Source organism: Aegilops tauschii, chromosome 7 (genome assembly GCF_002575655.3).
Source record: "Aegilops tauschii subsp. strangulata cultivar AL8/78 chromosome 7, Aet v6.0, whole genome shotgun sequence".
Classification (NCBI taxonomy): Eukaryota; Viridiplantae; Streptophyta; class Magnoliopsida; order Poales; family Poaceae; genus Aegilops; species Aegilops tauschii.
Window position 1 is genome coordinate 610718139 of NC_053041.3, and position 26809 is coordinate 610744947.

At 42.7% G+C, this 26809-nt stretch overlaps 1 protein-coding gene across 1 annotated transcript in view; it reads right to left on the minus strand.

Annotated features, from left to right (window-relative positions):
- Positions 1 to 6534: 6534 nt before the first annotated feature.
- Positions 6535 to 26809, minus strand: part of LOC109737773 (uncharacterized) — a 60682-nt gene continuing 40407 nt past the window's right edge. Inside the window, exon 5 of the mRNA XM_045231593.1 lies at positions 6535 to 8411. Coding sequence (XP_045087528.1) covers positions 6535 to 8411 — 1877 coding nt within the window. The remainder of the gene's footprint in view (positions 8412 to 26809) is intronic.

Consider the following 26809-nt stretch of genomic DNA (forward strand, 5'->3'; position numbering starts at 1 on the left):
AGTTCGTTGCCACGTTTGCTCCTAGGAAACACCCTTGATAACAATATTCCTCTCCTCGAGCTTAAAATTATTGTTTTGCATTTCCATGGACATGTCAAACCTCTCCACCTTCTTTTCTTTGTTCATCATACTACGGTTTGGCACATGCCTCCTCCTTTGCCATGATGTCCTCGAACTAGTCCAACATCTTGGCCACCGCCACTTCTAGCTTCTTCTTGTCGATCTCTCACCCCCCCCCCCCCCCTCTCCTCGACCTAGCTAAATGGGTGGCCAGTGCAAAGCCCTCCCACGGTTGGATCAACAACATTGTCATCAGGTTTTCCATAAGTGATATTGGCAGAATGGGCAATGCTTGCCCACTTGCTTTGTTTATTCAACCATTAAGCAACAATGAATCAATGTGAATGGTTTGCCCTCGGTCTGGCAGTACAAGGCGCATGCCCAATCTGGCCAGCAAAGTAAGACGATGACATGACCAACAAGTCGCAACAAAGAGCAAATAAATCCAATGACCAAGCACATAGAGCAACACAAAGGGAAACTTACGAGCTCTAGGAGTGACGCATCACTTGGCCACTGGTTTTGTGTTTGTGTATACGCGCTGCAATACTTATTTGACCTCATGTTGAATGGTGTACCATCAGTAGCCTAATGACTTGGAATTGCGATTGTGGGTCACTTCTTTTTTGTAGGGTCCGTGGTTCTTTTTGCTCATGATAGAAATCATGCATGTTTTCCCAACACACCGAGCCCTTTTTGCTATGTGTGTGCCTTGCAATGGATCAAACACTCATGCCCAACTAGGCGTCACACAACAATTCATCCGCATCGTCCCCGTCCGGCTCCATCTACTAGGTATCCGGTGGCATATTTTGCTCGACTGCGGCGAGTCGTCTCCTCGACTTGTCCATTTCTCATGGGCGCCGCGTTGTTGATCATGTTCGTCACCGCCTCATAGGTGGCCACCGTCAATCTTGGAGGTGGCATTCCGTCGAACAGTAATCAGGCACCGCCGGACGATGACTCCTCGAACGAAAACCACAATTGGGCAAGCTATAGACATTGCGACTCCGTGAACACTAAGTCTAAGTTGAGGTAGACGACGTACAGTTGATGGTGGCCGGATGCGTATGTGAATGAGGCACATAGTGTTGCGGTGACTCCGTCTCGGGCTGATTGTTAAGAATTAAGATGGTCGGCGTAATAGTACGGTGGCTTTTACTAGGGAGCGGCCAGGGCGACTTTGTATCCGCATAGGTTCATAACAAAATAGTAAAAAGGTCATAGCAGCAATACAGCTCAAACCAAACCCAAGATGGTTGACATACTGGAAACATTTCTTCGGCTCATTTACCATCAGTTGAAGGACTGAAAAAAAACCATATTTTCAAAGCTTGGTGTTATTCTTTTTGTCAGTCATTTTTTCCCACCTTTAGCTTCTCATCAAGGGTCGTGTAGTTTTTCCCAACCTTTTGGTTCATCTTATATTAATAAAATTAACTTCTCAAAAAGAAAAGGAGGAGGCCAATGGAATATTTGTTAATCTTGTTGGGTTGATGCAGGGGCGGATTTTCCGTACCTGGTGTGCCCAGGTTGGCGACGCCCCAAGGAGCTGATGCGACACCCGACAAACTCTAGTTAATGCCTACACGCGTCAAATATTTGGCGTGACGCCTGACGCGCGCTCCGTGCCGGGCTAGCCCAAGTAGATGTTCGTTTAATTCCGAGCGGTTTAACTGTTTTTTGTTGTTTCTAGAAAAACTGCTTTTTTGTTTGTTTATTCTGGTTTGTCCAGTTTTCAGTTGTTTAATTCTTTATCTTCAATTTATATTTCAGTTTTACTTTTCCCTTTTCTCATCTTTTGTTTTATTCTATTTTTCTGATTTAGATGTTTTTTATTATTTCTTTCTTTCTTGATTTCCCTCAGGTTTTGGTTTCCTCATAATGTTTTTATTTTTTATTTTTGTATGTTTTCGTAATTTGCCTATACAGAGGACATCTTTTAAATATGTATTAAACATTTTTATGTATGTTGAACATTTTTTTATATACGGTGACCATTTTTTAATGCATGGTGTCATTTCTGTTGTATATAACTATATATAGTGAACATCTGTTAAATGCAAATTGAACACTTTTTATACTACACATTGAAGTTTTTTTAATTACATGTTGAACTTTTTGGTAATATATGGTGAGCATTTTTTAACAGCTGATAAATTTTGAAAATGTATATACATTTTAGTTTGTTCTTATATATTTTCAAATTCTATGAAAATTTAAGAAATACTCCCTCCGTTCCTAAATACTTGTCTTTCTAGGCATTTCAACAAGTGACTACATACGGAGTAAAATGAGTGAATCTACACTCTAAAATATGTCTACATACATCCGTATGTGATATTCATTTGAAATGCCTAGAAAGACAAGTATTTAGGAACGGAGGGAGTAGTTCTTATGGAAGACAAATGATATAAAACCATAAAAAGAAAATCAAATGAAAGGAAACTTTTCAAAGGTGCACACCACACCCCTAACCATGCATCGCCAGTACGGGCCGGCCCATTATTCTTGAACTGTGCAAAACTTCAGTCATTTTTTGCCTACAAGCATCCAATAAGAGGCCTCGCAACACCCTACAACGCCGAGGTGACTAAAATCGTGATCTCTAGGGTTTATGTCTATTTTCATTTCTGGGCCTTACCTTGTTGCCCCTTCATTTTTTTAATATTTCATTGGTTGATCTCTCATTGGTTGATCATCTGATGGATTTTGTGACGGTTGAAGCGTGAGGCAAAGCTCTGCCTCGCCCGCAGCAAGGTAGAAGGAGGTCTCACCTCAGTCGGCGCCTCACATCGCTACTATTGGACCGGATCAATAGTAGCCTAAGGGGTGACCGTTTGTTCTTTCTTCTTCGCTTCTTTGTTTGTTAATTTTATCTTTTTTTACCTTTGTTTATATTTTCTAAATGTTCTAAATATATATGATTCGAAAATTCATTTACTTAATCTTCAAACAAAATGTTCACCATGCATTTGAAAAACATTAACACAGTGAATTTTCCTCTTCATGCAGTTTTGAAAAAATGTTCGCACTATTCACTAAAACATTTCTGACAATTAAAAAATGATCATGTATTTAGAAAAAAGTTTGCACTTTTTTATGAAATATAAAAAACATTCGTATAGTTTAACAAAATGTTTCCTACCATTCAAAAAATATTCATTACATTTTTAAAATTGTTTATCCAATGTAAAATATGTCATTTTATTCAAAACAAAATGTTTCATACCATTCAAAATAATGTTCAAAACCTATAAAAAATGCTTAACATAGTGAAGCTTGTATTTGAAAAGTAATTCATAATGTATTTATAAATGGTCACGTGTATCAGCAAAATGTTACATGTCTATACAAAAATCTTTGACTTGTATTTTAAAAGTATTCATCATGTATAATGAAAACTGTCCAGGGTCTATTTGAAAAATGTTTCACATGTAATTATAATATATTCAACGTCTATTAAAAATATATGCAATGTTTATTTGAATTTTTTTCACATGTATTACAAAAATGCTCAAAGTTGACCTTTTTTGTATTTGGGGTGGTGTGTAACAAAATCTATTCTCCTCCTTAATTAATAGTTGAGGCAAAGCTTATGCCTCCGTTTCGAAGAAAAAAATTGCTCAAACATGTATTTGAAGAAATGTTTCACATATAATTATAAAATATTCAACGTCTATTAAAAATATATGCAATGTTTATTTGAATTTGTTTTCACATGCATTACAAAAATGATCAAACATGTATTCGAAAACATGTTCTCATCTATTTGAGTTTTTTTCAATGTGTATAAAAAATGTACAACATGCAAAGAAAATGTTTAGAATTTGTATTAGAAAAATAGATATGCAACTGAAGAAAGAAAAATAACAAAAACAAAAAACAAAACATAAAAAAACATGAATAAATAAATAATTTTTTTGAGGTTTTTTTTAGGGGAACCGCAACAAAACCCGGCCGAAACAGATGACAGGTTCCATGTTATTGGGCCGCCGATCCCACCGGTCGTTGAGGCCCGCAAAGAGCGAAACATAGCCCTCACTGAAGTGTGGGCATGTTGTGAAGCTATGACGGTAGCACAAGATCTTGAGGCCTGGAAAAATCCATGTCACTTTTGATGCTCTAGCTATGGTGCACGAAATCAATAGCATTGCTTGTGGCATCTACATTTGGGTGATGGGGAAGGAAGCAATTCACGGATGGGATTTTCATCCATGAACACACGGCTTCTAATTTGAATGCTCATAGTTTAGTTTGAAGCGTCTTGCTGATTGCAAGTGGTCGTTTTTGACTGATCCCTGGGATTCGGTTATTGTACCTCTAAAAAGAAGACCACTTATTCTATGATATATACTGTAAAAAATACCACTTATTCTGCTACAAAAAAACCCCTGATGGGCTTGGGCTTTTAAGGACATTACTTGTCTCCTACATACATATACGGTGGGGTCACGGCGTACCACCATTGACGAATTGGTGATGAAATGCGTTGAGATGGTCACTGTCCAAATCTTTCTATCGCCCATGTCCGCCGTCCAGATCTTCCCACCGCCAACGGTTGCCGCAATGCCGACGTTAGTCGAACCGCCGACCGTGAGGAGAGAGTGATGGGGGAGACAGCGAAGAGTGAGCGGTGCAAGGATTTATGGCACGCCTTTGAGAAAGACCGCGCAGTCTCATGCCCATTCGCAGGTGCAACCGCGTGCCCTCTTTGCAGTCACTCTGACCCGACTCATCGGAAATGGTCGATTCAACCGTTCCTCTTTCTCTGAGCCACTTTGAGGAGTGTGTGATATTGGCCAAGCAATACGCGCACGTAACCAAATAAAACGATCAATCAAACACGACCGTGTAGGATCTGCACATTTACTCTTCCATCTCATGCATATTTTAGATGCTTTTTTTGCAAGTCTAAGGAGGATGTTAAGACTATTTTTCCATTTCTTTCCTCCTCTATAAGAAAAAGCTCTTCTCCTTTCGTCGGCGCCGCCACCGGTACGCCCCATCTCTGACGGCCTCTAGACCATGGAGGTGCGGAGGATCCCGGGCCCTTGCCGGCGAGAGGGACCCTGTTCTCGTTCCTGTTAGATTATGCATCTTGGTTGGGGCTGTGTGGCGGTAGCGATGTCCCTGAGTAGGAATAATGTCTCTCATATTGTATCCCCGTCCTGATGGTGCATCTAATATCGTCGGAGGGTGCGTGGAGGATTGTTCCGTCGTTTCTCACGGGATTCGGTCGGTGCTGGTCTTCGGTGGATCTGTTTGGATTCGGTCTATGTTCGTCTTCGCTTGGGTGTTCACAGGTTTGACCCTTCTGATCTACGACTTTCTTCATCGGCGATGATTGCTAGTCTGGTGCACTGGCCCTATGGGGCCTTAGCACGACGACTTCCCGACTGTCTTCTACAATAAGGTTTGCCCGGCTCCGGTGAGGGAGGACGATGACGGCGGTGCGCCTTCGGCTCGCTCCAGTGCTTGTACTCGTCGCTAGGTGGTCCATGGACATGGTTGTAATTTTTATTACCTCTGTTGTTCTTTGTACTGCCAGGATTGAAGATGAATAGATTGGGAAATTTCTCGTAAAAAAGGTCTAAGAAGAAGATTAGTTATGCTGCTGTAGTGGGTAGCATTAATATCATGCATATGATACTAATATATGGTACTACCTCGGTAATACATAGTATCCAATATCAGTATCTTACATGACCTTATTTGTTGTCATGCAAGACATATAGTACTATAGCATTATTATAATACGGTATCATGATATGATACTCAATTATCTCTTTCTCTACTTAATTCTATGCCACCTCATCAAAATTATCCCGTTTTGGGTTATTAAGTAAATAATATCTGTACTCTTTTTGGCAAATTTCCTATATAAATTAAAAAAAAATTCTGAAAAAAAGAACACACGCTCTTCCTTCGTATTGTGGATATTGATATATTTTTCTAAAAACTCAGTCAAACATGCACTCGTTTGACTTTTGGAAAAACAAATACATCTTGTATAACGGAATGGAGGGAGTACATAGTATCAAATATCAGTATCTTAGATGACCTTATTTGTTGTCATGCATGACATATAGTAGCATAACACTATTATTGACAAGGTATCATGATATATGATACTCAATTCTTTCTTTATTTATTTAATTCTATGTCACCTCATCAAAATTGTCACGTTTTGGGTTCCTATCAAGTAATAATCTCGGTACTCTTTTGTCAAATTTCCTATATTAATTAAAATATTTTTCTGCAAAAAAGAACGCTCATCTTCCTTCTTGCATTTGTCCAAAAAGACAATAACAAATATGAGATGAAAAGTTTAATGTTCGTTTCATGGACAGCTCTAAACTATAGACAAAGTTGGCCGCCTGCAATATATTTCTTCAGCAGAATGGAATGGAAACAGCTACAGAGAAAACCATTGCAAGCAGTCACGCTCACTCACACACGCGTGCCTACTCTTCAGTCGAACACAACGAACTTCTGGTACTCCGGCCCAGCGATGGCCTTCTCCATGACTGCCCTCGGCGACAGGATGTATTCGCCCTCGAGGAACAGCTTCACCATGTTCTTGGAGAAGCCGCTCACCAGCGCCACCTCCTTCTGATGCGCCGTCACCGGCACCGAGTCTGAGTCCCGCAGGTTCCAGAAGACGATCTGCGGCACGGCGTCGCCGTACCCGGCCTCGGAATACTTCCTCGTGATCGCCTCGTAGTCGGTCTCCCACGGCCTCGACGACGCCTGGTCGAACTCCATGTCGCTGAACACGAACACCTTCTTCACCATGCGCTCCGGAGGGACCTTGCCGGCGACGGCCACGCGCAGGAGCTGGTCGAACACCGCCTGGAAGTCGGTGTTCAGGTCCCATTGCATCTCGCGTATGAATTGTGTCTTCTCCGCGAGGTTGTCGCCGGAGATGTGGTGCAGCTGCGGCTTCTCGCTGAAGGTGATGACGCGGTGGCGCCATGGCTCGTCGCAGAGCTCGGAGAGGAGGAGGCCGAGCGCCACGCATACGTCCATGGGGAGGCCGCCCATGCTGCCCGACACGTCGCATACGGCGAGGCAGTTGTTGAGCTTGCCCAGCGCCAGCAGGTCCTCCACCATGCGCTTCCACTGCAGGTCCGCGACTCCATCGTCGTCGTAGGCGGACTTCAGGATTTCGTGCGGCAGCAGAGCGCCCGCCGCGATCTTCGCCTTGCCGGACTTGACGTCGGCGAGGTAGCTGTTGAAACGCTCTTCGTCGTGCTCGAGGAAGAGGTCCTTGTAGTTCTTCATCGCGACGGAGGCCACGCGCGTGTACACCACCTCGCCCCACGCGCGCGCCGAGATGAAGATCTCGGGGAGCTTGAGGGCATGGCGCAGCGGCACGTAGGCCTCCTTGCGGAGGCGCTCGCGCGCGCGGTAGGCATAGTACGCGTCCGGCAAGTCCTCGGGAAGATCGGGCGCCGAGCCCTTGTGGAAGAGGCGGCGCGCGATGGCCTCGCAGATGAGCGTGGAGCGGTCGTAGCAGCTGTCGATCGACGGGCACCATTTTCCGGCGAGCGAGAGGTCGACGTTGCCATCTGAGAGCTTCTTCATGTCCTCGGCGAGGAGGTCGGCGAACACGTCGGCCGTCATGTCGTGCAGGAGGCGGTAGTTCGGGTCCCGGGCGTACCTCTCGACGGCTCTCGCCGCTGCATCCGCGCGCTTCTTCCTGCGCTGGACGGCGGCCTGGGCGGCCTCCTCCTGGTCGCGCTTCAGGCTGGCAGCAATGCGCGCCTCGCTCGTACCCCCGTACATGGAGACCTCCGAGTCTTCGCTCCACTGCTTCTTTGGGGTCCTGGCGGTGGTGGCGACACCGCCATGGATGATGCGGTGGAGGATCTCGGGGAGGTCCTTGAGGTATCCGAACTCGGCCACCGGGCGCGCGTTGAGGGCGAGCGTGGCGGGGTGGGAGCCATGCATCCAGAGCGCGGCGGCGTAGAACCCCTCCCGGTCCGACTTGCCGGTGCCGCGCACGCCGCGGAGGTTGCAGGCGAGGCGGAGCGCGGTGCTAGGATCGGCGGCCCAGGCGTTTGCGAGGAGAGATGAGACGGTCTCGGCCGGGGTGTCGGGAACGACGTGGAAGAAGAAGTCGAGGCAGGGGTCACCCGAGGTGGGGAACGTCGGGGAGTTGTTCTCGGTGCGCGTCTTCGCCTGCGGCGCCGGGGCAGGCTTGTTGAAGTTGGCGTCGAGCAGGTCCACGAACTGGTCGCCGTTGCGGCGAGGCTCTCGGCCGGCGGACCGCGCAGGGTGTAGGAGACGGCCCTGCGGCACGCCGCAGCAGCAGCAGCCGCCGCCATGGATGCGATCGGTTTGGTCTGGGTGAGGGTTTTTGGGGGATTTTTAAGATCGTAAATAGCCTGATTAGTTTGGGAGAGACGGATTTTGCGGGGGATCGCGCGCCTTTTGTGGAAGGTTTTGCTAATTAAGCTGATCCTCATCGTCGGAAAGCTTATTAGTTTTTTTAGGGATTAACCAAGTTTTTTTATTGGAAAAAAAAACCAAGTTTAATATTGCTCATAGACCACATTAAGTGGGATACACAAAGGATCATGGGGTTCCAAAAACCACAATTGTCTACCCCGATCAAACGAATGTGCAAACATCGCTATTAGTAGCTCTGTCTTCAAAGGTAAAATTACAATTGAAGAGTAATGAACGTTGCCTAACCTCCATTATGATTGCTCCGTAGCTCCCTTTGCTTGCTGTCTTGATATCATTTACTACTTGCTTGGAGTCCGAGGCTTGGAAAGCTTATTAGTAGTACGCTAATTTATCGTTGTAGGCTTTCATTTTCTTAGCTCATATGCATTTCTCTTTCCTTTTCCTTGAAAGGTTTAGTAGTACGGTAATATGTTTTGACGCAATTGTTATCGAATTCAAAATTCGTTTAAAAATCTGGCCAAAGAGTCTGAAAAATACGTGATCTTCCAGAAACCATCCCAGAAAAAACTAGAATCGAGAAAAAAAATATCTTGGCAGGGACATGTACATTTCTAACGTAGTTCTGCTAAACTTTTTCAGTTTTATCAGTCACCTACAATTGAAAATTGGGTCAGTCGATTAGGTGGAGAAGAAGCAGCAGCCGTGAAGCAGCACCGAGGCCGCCGGCGGAGGCAGCAGCAGCAGGTAACTTCTAATGTTTTTTTTTAATTTTTTCAAAACTACTAATGGCGCACCGTGGGATGATGCGCCATTAGTAGTTTAATTAGTAATGGCGCACCACCCCACGGTGCACCATTAGTAATTATTTTTCAATTATTTTTCAATTTTTTATTTTTATTTTTTAAACTACTAATGGCGCACCTGTGAGTGGTGCGCCATTAGTAGTTAGTTCAACTACTAATGGCGCACCACTCCCACGGTGCGCCATTACTAGTTGAACTACTAATGGCGCACCACTCACAGGTGCGCCATTAGTAATTTTGTTACAAATTTTGTTTGTTTCAAATTTTTTTTTTTGAAAAACTACTAACGGCGCACGGTTGGGGAGGTGCGCCATTACTAGGTGAACTACTAATGGCGCACCACCCCCACGGTGCGCCATTAGTAACTTGGCCCATTCCACCGAATGCACCCCCTGGACCGCCTTTTCAGTTTTTAAAAAAATAAAAGAAAATGATGGAAATGTCAAAAAAATAAAATAAAATAAGTTTCCCATGTGATATGTGGTCTAGTTGTTGGGAAAATTAACAAATATGAATTTCGACTTTATATGCAAAATCTCTCTGGAATTTCTTAAAATGGGCATAACTTTTGCATACGAACTCGGATGAAAACGTTTTTTATATGAAAAATCATCTACTCGAAAAGTTACATCCGAATTTAACGGGGGAACCCCGTTAAACATTTTCAAAATCCTCAAAAACCTAACAGAAAAAAAGATACGGGGCTTTTAAGATCTGGAGAGGCAAAAAAATTCAAAAAAAATCAAACTTACTAATGGCGCACCTGCCCATGGTGCGCCATTACTATCTTCCCGCCTTCAAAATTCAAAATAAATTAAAAAAATAAAAAAAGTTACTAATGGCGCACCTGCCCATGGTGCGCCATTAGTATCTTCCCGCCTTCAAAATTCAAAATAAATAAAAAAAATAAAAAAAAGTTACTAATGGCGCACCTGCCCATGGTGCGCCATTAGTATCTTCCCGCCTTCAAAATTCAAAAAAAAAATAAAAAAAATAAAAAAAATAGTAATGGCGCACCTGCCCACGGTGCGCCATTACTATGCCGTATATATGGCTGGGCGTGTCCTCTCCTCCTTACCTCTTCATTCTTCTCCTCCACTTCATCTCCTTCTCCCTCCTCTCCGGTGAGCTCCTCCTCCCTCCTCTCCGGTGAGCTCCTCCTCCCTCCTCTCCGGTGAGCTCGTCCTCCCTCCTCTCCGGTGAGCTCCTCCTCCCTCCTCTCCGGTGAGCTCCTCCTCCCTCCTCTCCGGTGAGCTCCTCCTCCCTCCTCTCCGGTGAGCTCCTACTCCCTCCTCTCCGGTGAGCTCCTCCTCCCTCCTCTTCGGTGAGCTCCTCCTCCCTCCTCTCCGGTGAGCTCCTCCTCCCTCCTCTACGGTGAGCTCCTCCTCCCTCCTCTCCGGTGAGCTCCTACTCCCTCCTCTCCGGTGAGCTCCTCCTCCCTCCTCTTCGGTGAGCTCCTCCTCCCTCCTCTTCGGTGAGCTCCCCTCATGGTTTCTCCTTCCTCCTCTCCGATGCTCCGGTGAACTCCTCTCCGGCGACCTCCTCCTCCTCTCCGGCGATGTAGGCGAGCACCTCTCCGGCGACCTCCTCCTCCTCCTCTCCGGCGAACTCCTCTCCGGCAAAAGAACACGGCAAAAGAACGTACAAGATCCAAAAACAGGAACAAAATTTGAAATAATATCGTGCAAAAAAATGAGCCAAAAAAACAAGCAAAAAATGGGCAAAAAAATCGCGATCCAGATCCAAATTCAAAAATAGCAAAGGATACTAATGGCGCATCACTAAACAGTGCGCCATTAGTATGCCGAAGTTACTAATGGCGCATCCTGTTGTTGTGCGCCATTAGTATGCCAAAGCACCTGGGTATAGATGGCCCCCTGGGAGGCATACTAATGGCGCACTGTTGTATATACTAATGGCGCATCTGGGGTGCGCCATTAGTATACCAGATACTAATGGCGCACCAGTGGTGCTCCATTAGTAAAATATACTAATGGCGTGGCACTAATGGCGCACCACTAATGCGCCATTAATGGCCAAATTAGGTGCGCCATTAGTAGGCCTTTTCCTAGTAGTGGTCCGAACGTCATAACCGTACTTTATTAGATATGGTGCGATCTATGATGTCTCTTACCGATTTACCGCTATCGTTTTATGGTTATGCTTTAGAGACGGCCATATTCACGTTAAATAGGGCACTATCTAAATCCGTTGAGACGACACCATATGAACTTTGGTTTGGCAAGAAACCTAAGTTGTCGTTTCTTAAAGTTTGGGGCTGCGATGCTTATGTGAAGGCAAGAAACCCAAATCGGAGAAATGCGTCTTCATAGGATACCCAAAGGAGACCTTTGGGTACACCTTCTATCACAGATCCGAAGGCAAGATTTTCGTTGCTAAGAATGGATCTTTTCTAGAGAAGGAGTTTCTCTCGAAAGAAGTGAGTGGGAGGAAAGTATAACTTGATGAGGTAATTGTACCTTCTCCCGAATTGGAAAGTAGTTCATCATAGAAATCAGTTCCAGTGATGCCTACACCAATTAGTGAGGAAGATAATGATGATGCTCATGAAACTTCGGATCAAGTTGCTACCGAACCAGAGTGGTACGGTAATCCTGTTCTGGAAGTCATGTTACTAGATCATGACGAACCTCCAAACTATGAGGAAGCGATGGTGAACCCAGATTCCGCGAAATGGCTTGAGGCCATGAAATCTGAGATGGGATCCATGTATGAGAACAAAGTGTGGACTTTGGTTGACTTTCCCGATGATCGGCAAGCCATAGAGAATAAATGGATCTTCAAGAAGAAGACTGACGCTGACGGTAATTATACTGTCTACAAAGCTCGACTTGTTGCGAAAGGTTTTCGACAAGTTCAAGGAGTTGACTATGATGAGACCTTCTCACCCGTAGCGATGCTTAACTCTGTACGAATCATGTTAGCAATTGCCGCATTTTATGATTATGAAATTTGGCAAATGGATGTCAAAACTGCATTCCTTAATGGATTTCTTAAAGAAGAGTTGTATATGATACAACCAGAAGGTTTTGTTGATCCTAAAGGTGCTAACAAAGTGTGCAAGCTCCAGCAATCCATTTATGGACTGGTACAAGCCTTTCGGAGTTGGAATATACGCTTTGATAGTGTGATCAAAGCATATGGTTTTATAGAGAATTTTGGAGAAGACTGTATTTACAAGAAAGTGAGTGGGAGCTCAGTAGCATTTCTAATATTATATGTGGATGACATATTGTTGATTGGAAATGATACCGAATTTCTGGATAGCATAAAAGGATAGTTGAATAAGAATTTTTCGATGAAAGACCTCGGTGAAGCTGCTTATATATTGGGCATCAAGATCTATAGAGATAGATCAAGACGCTTAATTGGACTTTCACAAAGCACATACCTTGATAAAGTTTTGAAGAAGTTCAAAATGGATCAGTCAAAGAAAGGGTTCTTGCCTGTGTTACAAGGTGTGAAGTTGAGTCAGACTCATTTCCCGACCACTGCAGAAGATAGAGAGAAAATGAAAGTCTTTCCCTATGCCTCAGCCATAGGTTCTATCATGTATGCAATGCTGTGTACCAGACCTGATGTGTGCCTTGCTATAAGTTTAGCAGGGAGGTACCAAAGTAATCCAGGAGTGGATCACTAGACAGCGGTAAAGAACATCCTGAAATACCTAAAAAGGACTAAGGATATGTTTCTCGTTTATGGAGGTGACAAAGAGCTCGTCGTAAATGGTTACGTCGATGCAAGCTTTGACACTGATCCGGATGACTCTAAGTCGCAAACCGGATACATATTTATATTGAATGGTGGAACTGTTAGTTGGTGTAGTTCCAAGCAGAGCGTCGTGGCGGGATCTACGTGTGAAGCGGAGTACATAGCTGCTTCAGAATCAACAAATGAAGGAGTCTGGATGAAGGAGTTCATATCCGATCTAGGTGTCATACCTAGTGCATCGGGTCCAATGAAAGTCTTTTGTGACAATACTGGAGCAATAGCCTTGGTGAAGGAATCCAGATTTCACAAAAGAACCAAACACATCAAGAGACGCTTCAATTCCATCCGTGATCAAGTCAAGGAGGGAGACATAGAGATTTGCAAAAAACATACGGACCTTAATGTTGCATACCCGTTGACTAAGCCTCTTCCACGAGCAAAACATGATCAACACCAAGACTACAAAGGGTGTTAGAATCATTACTATGTAATCTAGATTATTGACTCTAGTGCAAGTGGGAGACTGAAGGAAATATGCCCTAGAGGCAATAATAAAGTTGTTATTTATATTTCCTTATATCATTATAAATGTTTATTATTCATGCTAGAATTGTATTAACCGGAAACTTAGTACATGTGTGAATACATAGACAAAACAGAGTGTCCCTAGTATGCCTCTACTTGACTAGCTCGTTGATCAAAGGTGGTTATGTTTCCTGACCATAGACATGTGTTGTCATTTGACGAACAGGATCACATCATTAGAGAATGATGCGATGGACAAAACCCATCCGTTAGCTTAGCATTATGATTGTTTAGTTTTATTGCTATTGCTTTCTTCATTACTTATACATGTTCCTCTGACTATGAGGTTATGCAACTCCCGAATACCGTAGGAACACCTTGTGTGCTATCAAACGTCACAACATAACTGGGTGATTATAAACATGCTCTACAGGTGTCTCCGAAGGTGTTTGCTGGGTTGGCATAGATCAAGATTAGGATTTGTCACTCCGTGTATCAGAGAGGTATCTCTGGGCCCTCTCAGTAATGCACATCACTATAAGCCTTGCAAGCAATGTGATTAATGAGTTAGTTGTGGGATGATGCATTACGGAATGAGTAAAGAGACTTGCTGGTAACGAGATTGAACTAGGTATGATGATATCGACGATCGAATCTCGGGCAAGTAACCTACCAATGACAAAGGGAACAACGTATGTTGTTATGCGGTTTGATGATACGTCTCCAACGTATCTTTAATTTATGAAGTATTCATGCTATTATATTATCCATCTTGGATATTTAATGGGCTTTACTATGCACTTTTATATTATTTTTGGGACTAACCTATTAACCCAGAGCCCAGTGCCAGTTTCTGTTTTTCCCTTGTTTCAGTGTTTCACAGAAGAGGAATATCAAACGGAGTCCAAACGGAATGAAACCTTCAGGACCGTGATTTTTGGAACGAACGTGATCCAGGAGACTTGGAGTTGAAGTCAGGGAAGCTTCGAGGTGGCCACGAGGCAGGGAGGCGCGCCCCCCACCCTCGTGGGCCCCTCGTGGCTCCCCTTACCGACTTCTTTCGCCTATATATATATATCCATATACCCTAAAAACACCGGGGAACACAATAGATCGGGAGTTCCGCCGCCGCAAGCCTCTGTAGCCACCAAAAACCAACCGGGACCCTGTTCCGGCACCCTGCCGGAGGGGGGATCCCTCACCGGTGGCCATCTTCATCATCGCGGCGCTCTCCATGACGAGGAGGGAGTAGTTCACCCTCGGGGCTGAGGGTATGTACCAGTAGCTATGTGTTTGATCTCTCTCTCCCTCGTGTTCTTGGTTTGGCACGATCTTGATGTATCGCGAGCTTTGCTATTATAGTTGGATCTTATGATGTTTCTCCCCCTCTACTATCTTGTAATGGATTGAGTTTTCCCTTTGAAGTTATCTTATCGGATTGAGTCTTTAAGGATTTGAGAACACTTGATGTATGTCTTGCATGTGCTTCTCTGTGGTGACAATGGGATATCACGTGATCTACCTGATGTATGTTTTGGTGATCAACTTGCGGGTTCAGTGACCATGTGAACTTATGCATAGGGGTTGGCACACGTTTTGTCTTGACTCTCCGGTAGAAACTTTGGGGCACTCTTTGAAGTACTTTGTGTTGGTTGAATAGATGAATCTGAGATTGTGTGATGCATATCGTATAATCATACCCACGGATACTTGAGGTGACATTGGAGTATTTAGGTGACATTAGGATTTTGGTTGATTTGTATCTTAAGGTGTTATTCTAGTACGAACTCTATGATAGATAGAACGGAAAGAATAGCTTCGTGTTATTTTACTACGGACTCTTGAATAGATCGATCAGAAAGAATAACTTTGAGGTGGTTTCGTACCCTAGAATAATCACTTTGTTTGTTCTCCGCTATTAGTGACTTTGGAGTGACTCTTTGTTGCATGTTGACACTACTAGGGAAAACCTTATACACAGAACATTAGCAGTAGCGCGGGCTAAAAATGCATGCTGGTGCTAATTAGCAGCAGCGCGGTGGTGTAAACCGCGCTACATATACAGTTATAGCAGTAGCGCGCCCGAGTACAAAAGCGCTACTACTAAAATTCCCACGGCTTAGCCGATAGGCTGCACATAGTAGTAGCGATCTTCGCCAAACCGCGCTACCGCTATTTGCTTTGTAGCAGCGTGTTTACGCTGAGACGCGCGACTGCTAAAGTAAATAAAATTAAATGGAAAGCAAATAGAAAAGTAAATGAAAATGAAAGAAATACAAAAAGGTGAAAGGAAAAAAAATAAAATATAAAGAAAAATAAATGAAAAGTGGAAAAAAGAGAATGGTATACCAGTAGCGCATATCCAGGAACGTGCTGTAGTTATGTTAGCAGTAGCGCACTTCCTGGAACGCGCTACTGCTACTTCTGACTAAACCGCTCGATTCATTTCCCCCAATGGCCACTTCCCCCAAATCGCAACTCCTCCGCTGTCGCCGCCGCCGTCGCCCGTCGGCCGCCGCGTGCTCTCCCGCCTCAACGCCGCCCCTGACCCCGGATTCGACGCCGCCCCCGACCCCGACCTCGACGCCGCCCTCGGCCGCGCGCCCGAGCCCCGACCCCGACCTCGACGTCGCCTGGCCCTCCCTTGCCGCAGTCACCGTAAGGCTCTGCCTCTCCTCTCCCCTACCCTCCTCTCTCTCTCTGCTAGGGCAATTTATATATGTGTTGATGCTGTGTTGATGTTCATATGAACCCTAGGTGTTCATATGAACCCTAGATTTGTTTAGGGCAGTAGGCATTTTTTAGCATTTAGGAAAAATGATTAGTAATTTTTTTTTGGAAATTAGCTAGGGCAATTTTTTTTGAAAATGCCTAAACAGTAATTTCATTTGCATATTGTTGTTATATGATATATGTCATTGATGTTCATTTGCATATTCCATTATTGAAGTGGTTCGATTGTGCCCAAGTGGTTTTGTTGTTTCCAGGAAATGAAGCTGAGTGGCCTATATTTTGCCGGAATGTTGATTCATTTCCGTTCCGGCAAATTTCAGATTCTCGATTTGTCCACTTTTTAGCAAAAGTCATGCCGAAATTTTCCGTGAATTTCCCATTGTATTGGGTGTGTTGGGGACACAAGAGACTCTTTGTTATTTGGTTGCAGGGTTGCTTGAGAGAGACCATCTTCATCCTACGCCTCCCACGGATTGATAAACCTTAGGTCATCCACTTGAGGGAAATTTGCTACTATCCTACAAACCTCTACACTTGGAGGCCCAACAACGTCTACAAGAAGAAGGTTGCGTAGTAGACATCAAGCTCTTTTCTGGCCCCGTTGCCGGGGAGGTGAGTGCTTGAAGGTATATCTTTAGATCTTGCAATCGAATCTTTTTGTTTCTTGTTTTATCACTAGTTTAGTTTATAAAAGAAAACTACAAAAAATGGAATTGAGGGTGCCTCATATGCTTCATCTTTTTAATATCTATTGTGAAAATGATGGAAAGGAAAATTGTGCTCAAGTACTAGAAGAAGAATTACATAGAATGCTTGGCATAAAATATGTGAATGATGAGCATGATTGCAGTGTTGTTAGTATGAATTCTTTGAATACCCATGATGCTAATGATATGCAAAGCCACAAGCTTGGGGATGCTATGTTTAATGAAGATGATATGTTTAGTCCCCCAAGTTTTGATAAGCAAATTTATTATGATGAAAGCATGCCTCCTATATATGATGATTATTGTGATGACACGTATGCTATAAAGAATAAAGATAACCATGAAAATTGTCATCATGATTTTAATTTTCAGTTGGATTATGCTTCACATGATAGTTATTTTGTTGAGTTTGCTCCCACTACTATTGATGAGAAGAAATTTGCTTATGTGGAGAGTAGTAAAATTTATATGCTTGTGCATCATGAGAATAATGCTTTATGTGATGGTTATATTGTTGAATTCATTCATGATGCTACTGAAAATTATTATGAGAGAGGATCATATGCTTCTACATATGGCAATAATATCAAGTTTCCTCTCTATGTGTTGAAATTTTTGAAGTTGCACTTGTTTTGCCTTCCTATGCAAGTTGATTCTTGTTTGCATAAGTTGTTTGCTCACAAAATCCCTATGCATAGGAAGTGGGTTAGACTTAAATGTGCTAGTCATATTATTCATGATGCTCTCTTTATGTTTCAATTCTTACCTTTTATATGAGCATCATTGAAATCATCATGCCTAGCTAGAAAGGCATTAAAGAAAAGCGCTAGTTGGGAGGCAACCCAATTTTATTTTTGTTCTTTGCCTTTTGCACCTGTTTAGTAATAAATAAATCATCTAGCCTCTGGTTAGATGTGGTTTTATGTTTTAATTAGTGTTTGTGCCAAGTAAGACCTATAGGATCTTCTTGGATGATAATTATTTGATCTTGCTGAAAAAGACAGAAACTTTCTGCTCACGAAAACAATTGTTAAAAATCACCAGAAAGTGATAAAATACTGTTCCAATTGCAGTAGATCTATAATCAAATTATCTAGGTCGTGCTATTCTGGAAGATTTTTCCGAGTTCCAGAAGTGTACGTTTGATACAGATTACTACAGACTGTTCTGTTTTTGACAGATTCTGTTTTCTATGTGTTGTTTGCTTATTTTGATGAATCTATGAGTAGTATCGGAGGGTATGAACCATAGAGAAGTTGGAATACAGTAGATATTACACCAATATGAATTTAGAATGAGTTCACAACAGTACCTAAGTGGTGATTTATTTTCTTATACTAACGGAGCTTACGAGTTTTCTGTTAAGTTTTGTGTTGTGAAGTTTTCAAGTTTTGGGTAAAGATTCGATGGACTATGGAATAAGGAGTGGCAAGAGCCTAAGCTTGGAGATGCCCAAGGCACCCCAAGGTAATATTCAAGGATAACCAAAAGCCTAAGCTTGGGGATGCCCGGATGGCATCCCCTCTTTCGTCTTCGTTCATCGGTAACTTTACTTGGAGCTACATTTTTATTCACCACGTGATATGTGTTTTGCTTGGAGCGTCATTTTATTTTGCTAGGATTTGCTTGCTGTTATTTAGAATAATGTTTTGCATATTTATTTTCAATAAAAATGTCAAGGATAGCCTTTACCATGCTGATTCTGCAAGTATACATGTTGCTGTTTCAAAACAGAAGTTTACCGCTGTTGCAAAAATTCCCTAGAAAAGTCAGAATATGATAAAATGTTGAAACTTTTTGCATATTGAGCTCTGATAAATTTTCTACAGTGTGGTAGAATTTCATAATGTTTGGAGTTAGGTAAGTATGATGAATCTTGCATTCTTTACAGATTGTACTGTTTTGGCAGATTGCTGTTATGTTTGCATAGTTTGCTTGTTTAATGATTCTATTTGAGGATAGGAGTATTAAATATGCAGAGGCATTTAGTATGCAATGTTGAATAATAATTTTAGTGATTTGTTACAGTAGAAAATGATAAGGTTTTTGCATTGGTTTTTACTAACTTATCTCACGAGTTCTTGTTGAGTTTGGTGTGGATGAAGCTTTCGAGATTTAGGAAGCTGTGATATTTGAGGAATTAAGGAGACACAAAAGCTCAAGCTTGGGGATGCCCAAGGCATCCCAAGATAATACTTCAAGAAGTCTCAAGCATCTAAGCTTGGGGATGCTCCGGTAGGCATCCCACCTTTCTTCTTCAACAATTATCGGTTAGTATTGGATGTGCCTAAGTTTTTGCTTCTTCACATGATGTGTGCTATCCTTGAAGTGTCGTTTTATTTTGTTTTGCTTGCTGTTTGATTAATATCCCAAGATCTGAAATTCTTAAATGAGAGAGAGTCTTCACATAGCTACATAATTATTTAACTACTCATTGATCTTCACTTATATCTTTTTGGAGTAGTTTGTCATTTACTCGTGTGCTTCACTTATATCCTTAAATGGTTGAATGAATTGAATCTCATAAATCTGAAATTATATAAGTTTCATATGCCTTTCCCATGGGGAGTAATGCCTTCACAAATAAGAAGTATAGGTGATCAATTTTTTGAAGGTTAGCAAACATTGTATTGGTCACGTGAACAATTCATGAAAGAATATTGAAGGAAGAGAGATTTCACATATAAATATACTATCTTGGACATCTTCTATGATTGTGAGCCCCATTAATTATTTTCAAATCTGAGCAAATTAGTTGAAGTTGGACAAGGAAGACAACATAATGAGTTATGCTTGGGTATATTTGTATAGAAGTTATATTGTTATGGATCCTCTAACATGTGGTGCTTTCTATTTAGAATCCTTTGCTAGCCAAAATATCTGTACTAAGCGGGAATACTGCTTGTGCATCCAAATTCCTTGAACCAAGTTTATTCCATGAGTGTCCACCATATCTACCTATATGCGGTATTTACCTGCCGTTCCAAGTAAATTTGCATGTGCCAAACTCTAAACCTTCAAATAATACTCTGTTTTGTCTGCCTGAATCTCTCATGTAGCCACTAGGGGCTGTCAGTTGTTGGGGAACGTAGTAATTTCAAAAAAATTCCTACGCACACGCAAGATCATGGTGATGCATAGCAACGAGAGGGGAGAGTGTGTCCACGTACCCTCGTAGACGGAAAGCAGAAGCGTTAGCACAACGCGGTTGATGTAGTCGTACGTCTTCACGATCCGACCGATCCAAGTACCGAACGTACGACACCTCCGAGTTCAGCACACGTTCAGCCCGATGACGTCCCTCGAACTCCGATCCAGCCGAGTGTTGAGGGAGAGCCTCGCCTAAGCACCGCTACAGTATTATCGAGGTGGACTATGGTGGAGGGGGGCACCGCACACGGCTAAAAGATCAAACGATCAATTGTTGTATCTCTAGGGTGCCCCCTGCCCCCGTATATAAAGGAGCAAGGGGGAGGTGCGGCCGGCCAGGAGGGGCGCGCCAGGTGGAGTCCTACTCCCACCGGGAGTAGGACTCCCTCCCTTTTCCTAGTTGGATTAGGAGTCGAGGGGGAAAGAGGAGGGAGAGAGGAAGCAAAGGGGGGGCGCCGCCCCCCTCTCCTTGTCCTATTCGGACTAAGGGGGAGGGGCGCGCGGCCCTGCCCTGGCCACCTCTCCTCTTCTGCACAAAGGCCCACTATGGCCCATTAAGCCCCCGGGGGGTTTCGGTAACCCCTCGGTACTCTGGTAAAATCCCGATTTCACCCGGAACACTTCTGATATCCAAATATAGGCTTCCAATATATCAATCTTCATGTCTCGACCATTTCGAGACTCCTCGTCATGTCCGTGATCACATCCGGGACTCTGAACAACCTTCGGTACATCAAAACATATAAACTCATAATATAACTATCATCGAAACGTTAAGCGTGCGGACCCTACGGGTTCGAGAACTATGTAGACATGACTGAGACACGTTTCCGGTCAATAACCAATAGCGGAACCTGGATGCTCATATTGGCTCCCACATATTCTACGAAGATCTTTATCGGTCAGACCGCATAACAACATACGTTGTTCCCTTTGTTATCGTCATGTTACTTGCCCGAGATTCGATCGTCGGTATCTCAATACCTAGTTCAATCTCGTTACCGGCAAGTCTCTTTACTGGTTCCGTAATACATCATCCCACAACTAACTCATTAGTTGCAATGCTTGCAAGGCTTAAGTGATGTGCATTACCGAGAGGGCCCAGAGATACCTCTCCGACAATCGGAGTGACAAATCCTAATCTCGAAATACGCCAACCCAACAAGTACCTTCGGAGACACCTGTAGAGAACCTTTATAATCACCCAGTTACGTTGTGACGTTTGGTAGCACACAAAGTGTTCCTCCGATAAACGGTAGTTGCATAATCTCATAGTCATAGGAACATGTATAAGTCATGAAGAAAGCAATAGCAACATACTAAACGATCGAGTGCTAAGCTAACGGAATGGGTCAAGTCAATCACATCATTCTCCTAATAATGTGATCCCGTTAATCAAATGACAACTCATGTCCATGGCTAGGAAACCCAACCATCTTTGATTAACGAGCTAGTCAAGTAGAGGTATACTAGTGACACTCTATTTGTCTATGTATTCACACAAGTATTATGTTTCCGGTTAATACAATTCTAGCATGAATAATAAACATTTATCATGATATAAGGAAATAAATAATAACTTTATTATTGCCTCTAGAGCATATTTCCTTCAGTCTCCCACTTGCACTAGAGTCAATAATCTAGTTCACATCGCCATGTGATTTAACATCAATAGTTCACATCTTTATGTGGTTAACACCCATAGTTCACATCGATATGTGATCAGGGTTTACTAGAGTCAGTAATCTAGTTCACATCGCTATGTGATTAACACCCAAAAGAGTACTAAGGTGTGATCATGTTTTGCTTGTGAGATAATTTTAGTCAACGGGTCTGTCACATTCAGATCCGTCTGTATTTTCCAAATTTCTATGTCAACAATGCTCTGCACGGAGCTACTCTAGCTAATTGCTCCCACTTTCAATATGCATCCAGATTGAGACTTAGAGTCATCTGGATCAGTGTCAAAACTTGCATCGACGTAACCCTTTATGACGAACCTTTTGTCACCTCCATAATCGAGAAACATATCCTTATTCCACTAAGGATAATTTTGACCACTGTCCAGTGATCTACTCCTATATCACTATTGTACCCTCTTGCCAAACTTATGGTGAGGTACACAATAGGTCTGGTACACAGCATAACATACTTTATAGAACCTATGACTGGGGCATAGGGAATGACATTTCATTCTCTTTCTATTTTCTGCCGTGGTCGGGCTTTGAGTCTTACTCAATTTCACACCTTGTAACACAGGCAAGAACTCTTTCTTTGACTGTTCCATTTTGAACTATTTCAAAATCTTGTCAAGGTATGTACTCATTGAAAAAACTTATCAAGCGTCTTGATCTATCTCCATAGATCTTGATGCTCAATATGTAAGCAGCTTCACCGAGGTCTTTCTTTGAAAAACTCCTTTCAAATACTCCTTTATGCTTTCTAGAAGATTCTACATTATTTCCGATCCACATATACTTATCAGAAATGTTGTAGTGCTCCCACTCACTTTCTTGTAAATACAGGCTTCACCGCAAGTCTGTATAAAACTATATGCTTTGATCAACTTATCAAAGCGTATATTTCAACTCCGAGATGCTTGCACCAGTTCATAGATGGATCGCTGGAGCTTGCATATTTTGTTAGCATCCTTTGGATCGATAAAACCTTCAGGTTGCATCATATACAACTCCTTTTCCAGAAATCCATACAGGAATGCAGTCTTTACATCCATTTGCAAAATTTCATAAAATGTGGCAATTTGCTAACATGATTCGGACAGACTTAAGCATCGCTACGAGTGAGAAAATCTCATTGTAGTCAACACCCTGAACTTTGTCAAAACCTTTTTCGACAAGTCTAGCTTTGTAGATAGTAACACTACTATCAGCGTTCGACTTCCTCTTGAAGATCCATCTATTTTCTATGGCTTGCCGATCATCGGGCAAGTCAACCAAAGTCCACACTTTGTTCTCATACATGGATCCCATCTCAGATTTCATGGCCTCAAGCCATTTCGCGGAATCTGCGCTCATCATCGCTTCCTCATAGTTCGTAGGTTCGTCATGGTGAAGTAACATGACCTCCAGAACAGGATTACCGTACCACTCTGGTGCGGATTTTATTCTGGTTGACCTGCGAGGTTCGGTAGTAACTTGATCCGAAGTTACATGATCATCATCATTAGCTTCCTCACTAATTGGTGTAGGAGTCACATGAACAGATTTCTGTGATGAACTACTTTCCAATAAGGGAGCAGGTACAGTTACCTCATCAAGTTCTACTTTCCTCCCACTCACTTCTTTCGAGAGAAACTCCTTCTCTAGAAAGGATCCATTCTCAGCAACGAATTTGCCTTCGGATCTATGATAGAAGGTGTACCCAACAATTTCGTTTGGGTATCCTATGAAGATGCACTTCTCCGATTTGGGTTCGAGCTTATCAGTTTGAAACTTTTCACATAAGCATCACCGCCCCAAACTTTAAGAAACGACAGCTTAGGTTTCTTACTAAACCACAGTTCATAGGGTGTCGTCTCAAAGGATTTATATGGTGCCCCTTTTAACGTGAATGCAGCTGTCTCTAATGCATAACCCCAAAACGATAGCGGTAAATCAGTAAGAGACATCATAGATCTCGCCATATCTAGTAAAGTGCGATTACGACGTTCGGACACACCATTACGCTGTGGTGTTCCAGCTGGCGTGAGTTGCGAAACTATTCCGCATTGTTTCAAATGAAGACCAAACTCGTAACTCAAATATTCTTTTCCACGATCAGATCGTAGAAACTTTATTTTCTTGTTACGATGATTTTCCACTTCACTTTGCAATTATTTGAACTTTTCAAATGTTTCAGATTTATGTTTCATCAAGTAGATATACCCATATCTGCTCAAATCATCTGTGAAGGTGAGAAAATAATGATACCCGCCGCGAGGCTCAACACTCATCGGATCGCATACATCAGTATGTATTATTTCCAATAAGTCAGTTGCTCGCTCCATTGTTCCAGAGAATGGCATTTTAGTCATCTTGGCCATGAGGCACGGTTCGCAAGTACCAAGTGATTCATAATCAAGTGGTTCCAAAAGTCCATCAGTATGGAGTTTCTTCATGCGCTTTACACCGATATGACCTAAACGGCAGTGCCACAAATAAGTTGCACTATCATTATCAACTCTGCATCTTTTGGCTTCAATATTATGAATATTTCTATCACTACGATCGAGATCCAACAAACCATTTTCGTTGGTGTGTATGACCATAGAAGGTTTTTATTCATGTAAACAGAACAACAATTGTTCTCTAACTTAAATGAATAACCGTATTGCAATAAACATGATCAAATCATATTCATGCTCAACGCAAACACCAAATAACACTTATTTAGGTTCAACACTAATCCCGAAAATATAGGGAGTGTGCGATGATGATCATATCAATCTTGGAACTACTTCCAACACACATCGTCACCTTGCCCTTAACTAGTTTCTGTTCATTCTGCAACTCCCGTTTCGAGTTACTACTCTTAGCAACTGAACTAGTATCAAATACTGAGGGTTGCAATAAACACTAGTAAAGTACACATCAATAACATGTATGTCAAATATACCTTTGTTCATTTTGCCATCTTTCTTATCCGCCAAATACTTGGGGCAGTTCCGCTTCCAGTGACCAATCCCTTTGCAGTAGAAGCACTTCGTCTCAGGCTTAGGTCTAGACTTGGGCTTCTTCACTTGAGCAGCAACTTGCTTGCCGTTCTTCTTGAAGTTCCCCTTCTTCCCTTTGTCCTTTTCTTGAAACTAGTGGTCTTGTCAACCATCAACACTTGATGTTTTTCTTGATTTCTACCTTCGCCGATTTTAGCATTGCGAAGAGCTTGGGAATTGTTTTCGTCATCCCTTGCATATTATAGTTCATCACGAAGTTCTAGTAACTTGGTGATAGTGACTAGAGAACTTTGTCAATTACTATCTTATCTGGAAGATTTACTCCCACTTGATTCAAGCAATTGTAGTACCCAGACAATCTGAGCAAATGCTCACTGGTTGAGCTATTCTCCTCCATCTTGTAGGCAAAGTACTATCAGAGGTCTCATACCTCTTGACACGGGCATGAGTATGAAATACCAATTTCAACTTCTTGGAACATCTTATATGCTCCGTGGCGTTCAAAACATTTTTGAAGTCCCGGTTCTAAGCCGTAAAGCATGGTGCACTAAACTATAAAGTAGTCATCATACCGAGCTTTGTCAAACATTCATAACGTCTGCACCTGCTCCTGCAATAGGTCTGTCACCTAGCGGTGCATCAAGGACATAATTCTTCTGTGCAGCAATGAGGTTAATCCTCAGATCACGGACCAAGTCCGCATCATTGCTACTAACATTTTTCAACTTAGTTTTCTCTAGGAACAATATCAAAATATAAACGGGGAGCAACAACGCGAGCTATTGATCTACAACATAGATATGCTAATACTATCAGGACTGAGTTCATGATAAATTAAAGTTCAATTAATCATATTACTTAAGAACTCCCACTTAGATAGACATCCCTCTAATCCTCTAAGTGATCACATGATCCAAATCAACTAAACCATGTCCGATCATCACGTGAGATGGAGTAGTTTCAAGGGTGAACATCACTATGTTGATCATATCTACTATATGATTCACGCTCGACCTTTCGGTCTCCGTGTTCCGAGGCCATATCTGTTATATGCTAGGCTCGTCAAGTTTAACCTGAGTATTCCGAGTGTGCAACTGTTTTGCACCCGTTGTATTTGAACGTAGAGCCTATCACACCCGATCATCACGTGGTGTCTCAGCACGAAGAACTTTCGCAACGGTGCATACTCAGGGAGAACACTTGTACTTTGATAATTTAGTGAGGGATCATCTTATAATGCTACCGTCAATCAAAGCAAGATAAGATATATAAAAGATAAACATCATATGCAAGCAAAATATGTGACATGATATGGCCATGATCATCTTGCGCCTTTGATCTCCATCTCCAAAGTACCGTCATGATCTCTATCGTTACCGGCATGACACCATGATCTCCATCATCTTGATCTATATCAATGTGTCGTCACATGGTCGTCTCGCCAACTATTGCTCTTGCAACTATTGCTATCGCATAGCGATAAAGTAAAGCAATTATTTGGCGCTTGCATCTTATGCAATAAAGAGACAACCATAAGGCTCCTGCCAGTTGCCGATAACTTTAACAAAACATGATCATCTCATACAACAATTTATATCTCATCACGTCTTGACCATATCACATCACAACATGCCCTGCAAAAACAAGTTAGACGTCCTCTACTTTGTTGTTGGAAGTTTTACGTGGCTGCTACGGGCTGAGCAAGAACCGTTCTTACCTACGCATCAAAACCACAACGATAGTTCGTCAAGTTAGTGCTGTTTTAACATTATCAAGGACCGGGCGTAGCCACACTCGGTTCAACTAAAGTTGGAGAAACTGACACCCACCAGCCACCTGTGTGCAAAGCACGTCGGTAGAACCAGTCTCGCGTAAGCGTACGCGTAATGTCGGTCCGGGCCGCTTCATCCAACAATACCGCCGAACCAAAGTATGACATGCTGGTAAGCAGTATGACTTATATCGCCCACAACTCACTTGTGTTCTACTCGTGCATATAACATCAACGC